The 2,678-nt window shown below is 47.8% G+C and overlaps 1 protein-coding gene across 1 annotated transcript in view; it reads left to right on the top strand.

Annotated features, from left to right (window-relative positions):
• dub (duboraya) overlaps positions 1–2,678 on the top strand; it is an 8,992-nt gene that overhangs the window by 3,315 nt on the left and 2,999 nt on the right. Inside the window, exons 3-4 of the mRNA XM_005750247.1 lie at positions 1,585–1,674; positions 1,921–1,989. Of these exons, the coding sequence (XP_005750304.1) occupies positions 1,585–1,674; positions 1,921–1,989 (159 nt within the window). The remainder of the gene's footprint in view (positions 1–1,584; positions 1,675–1,920; positions 1,990–2,678) is intronic.

The following is a 2,678-nucleotide window of genomic DNA, read 5'->3' as shown; positions in this document are numbered from 1 at the left end:
ACACACACACACACACAACAGCAAAGAGGAAGTGGTTTAACGGCTGTTTTGCTTTTTTCATCACTTTCTAACTTCAGTTTATGGGTCAGACACACACCATGGAAACAATGCACACGACTCTGAGAGGGCGTGTGTGTGTGTGTGTGTGTGTGTGTATGTGTGTGTGTGTCCTTGAGGCGATGTGATTTCATTATCTGTTGAATGTCAGCAATGTGAGGCCTTCAGCCCGGATCAACCACACGTCAACAGCTGTGTTGGTGTGTCCCTGAATACCTGCCTTTGTGGGGACCCATGTGTGTTTCAGCTCTGTGAGGACGGGCAGTCCCATCTCCCTGTTTGAGGGCTGTGTTTTTGTTGGTTGCTGTCAGTCAAATGGAACACCGCCAGGATCGACGCGTCGTCCGTGAAGAGTGGGTGTTTTCTTGTTGTTCACATGTCGGCGTGTATTTATTTTTAAAGCTTTTAACATTCCTCTGAGCTGAAGAACCGTGGGCGCGTTCTCTAATGCAGGAACACGAAACCATCAACTGAATCTCTGCAACTCAAAGTCTCAAAGTAACCATCATCCAGCAAAACACGAGGGTTTGACGACAGCCTGACTTTAAAACTGAAAACATAGCTCATAAATAAAGTTTAGGGCCATGTGACCAAGAAACCACGCCCACTTTAAGGCTTGCAGCATTCATTCATGCACGGCTCTCTGAGCTCTGCAGCAGCTCCGTTCTTTTTCAGTCGTTCTGTTGAAGTTTGGATCTGGTCCCAGCTTCAGCTGTGGGACAGATTGGACTCATACGGAGGAGTTCACTCAGACCATCGGCTGACAGCTCGTCTGAGGTGTTTGGTTTGGGCTTCATGGACGTGGCTGTAGCTCAGGTGGTAGAGCGTGTCAACTGGTACTCAGGAGGTTGGTGGTTTGATCCCAGTCTGCATGCTGGCAACATACTAACCCCAAGCTGCTCCACGTGCATCCATGTGATAGACAGAGCTCATGTAGAGAAATAAAGGTGTGTTCAGACAGAGTAGAAACGTGCTACATATGAACAAACATCTCCACTTCGGTCTCATCTGTTGTAGAAGAAACAGCTCTGAGCGAACGAGCTGACACGCCTCCATCCTAACACGGACTCCACTGCTCCCACAAATCATGTTTGCACTACTTTACGTATGCCTCTGTGGGGGCGGGGTCTAAAGCCGACTCCAGTTCCTCACTTTTTATTCTCAGGAATAAATGAACCAAAATGATCAGGATACCAAGTTCCACCTTCCTCAGATTACAGACTCGTGATTGGACTGCTCATCAATGAGCAGTGACGCGTTGACTTTACCTCAACACCTGTCAGTTCACCATTTGAAAGCTGCAGGTAGGACAGATGTTCTTACCGTCCGTCCTGCTGCAGCGCGCAGAGGAAAGATCCGGGCGTGATGACCTCAGAGTGGACGAAGCGTCACATGGAGACAAACTCCAATCCTAAAAATCTTTAACACGATGAAATCTGCTTCAGACACATCGCTCGTGTCTATCGTTACTGATATCATCACCGCCTTCACCTGCTCGCTCACCTGGTCTCTCCTCTCCGTCCTCAGGAGCAGGCTACGTCGCAGCGCTCCGTGGCTGAACTCGCCAGGAGGTTCAAAGGTGCGGCTCCGCCACAAAGCCCCGCCGGGAATGAACAGGTGAGTGTGACGACAGCCAGCACGTACGCTACACACAGCAGGACGTAGACACGTCCAGTGCAGACCTGCTATCATCTGCTAACAGTCAGATTTATGGACTCGGGAAGAATCAGTAACTCATATCAGACTCATACATGGTGATAGGATCTGACTGATTCAGGGAATCAAACTGGCAACCTTTTAGGACAGGTGTCCATACTGGGAGTAATGGTCTTTTTTTTAACTGCTGTTTTTGTCGTTTACCAGGAGAAGCCGGTCAGACGGCGACCGCCACGCACTCTACAGCTGTCCAAACCCCAGGGAGGCGAGCAGGAGGTGAGACAGAGATGAGATTAGGGAACATGACAAAACGATGAAGACGCCTGAAACATGTTCAAAGCCAGCCGATGGTCTGGTGGGGCACTGATGTGTGAAGGTTCAGTTAAAACAAAGACTACACAAACACAAAAACAACACAAATGGCAGGAAACAGTTAAAAATGATGAAATTACTGATTTATGACTCAGAAAAAATGACAAAACTATTTAGTTCAATACAACAGATTTTTTATTTTATTTAGTCTTAAATCACAATAAAACAGAGAAACTCCACCATTCAGGCCGCCGCCTCAGAGCAGCACATGGCGACAGTGAGAAGGAAAAACTGTCCTGTAACAGGAAGAAACCTGCGGCAGAACCAGGCTCAGGAAGTGTGAAGCGCTTCTGCAAAGGAAGCAGAAAAAGACAAAAACACCTCAAACATCTTCACTGATAACCACCGTCGATGGCGACTTTCGTGCCGTGCTCCGTCCTCTCCGTGGTTTGGTCGGCATAGACCTGAATCACAGCCGATCAGGTCATTAAGTCCGACGTCACTAGCCGTGTCTGGGCCTAAACTCCTGCAGGTCCATAAATCAAACAACACTGCAGCTCACTGAGAGTTAAAAACTGTCTAAAGTCTTTCATCTTTAATAAAATGATCAGCGTTCTGCTCTACCAGGTGTAACAATTGAGTTTAACATCCAG

Source organism: Pundamilia nyererei, unplaced genomic scaffold (assembly GCF_000239375.1).
Source record: "Pundamilia nyererei isolate P.nyererei 1_Seehausen unplaced genomic scaffold, PunNye1.0 scaffold00266, whole genome shotgun sequence".
NCBI classification, from domain to species: Eukaryota; Metazoa; Chordata; class Actinopteri; order Cichliformes; family Cichlidae; genus Pundamilia; species Pundamilia nyererei.
Note: the sequence above shows the minus strand (reverse complement) of the source record. Positions and strands in the feature narration are given on the sequence as shown.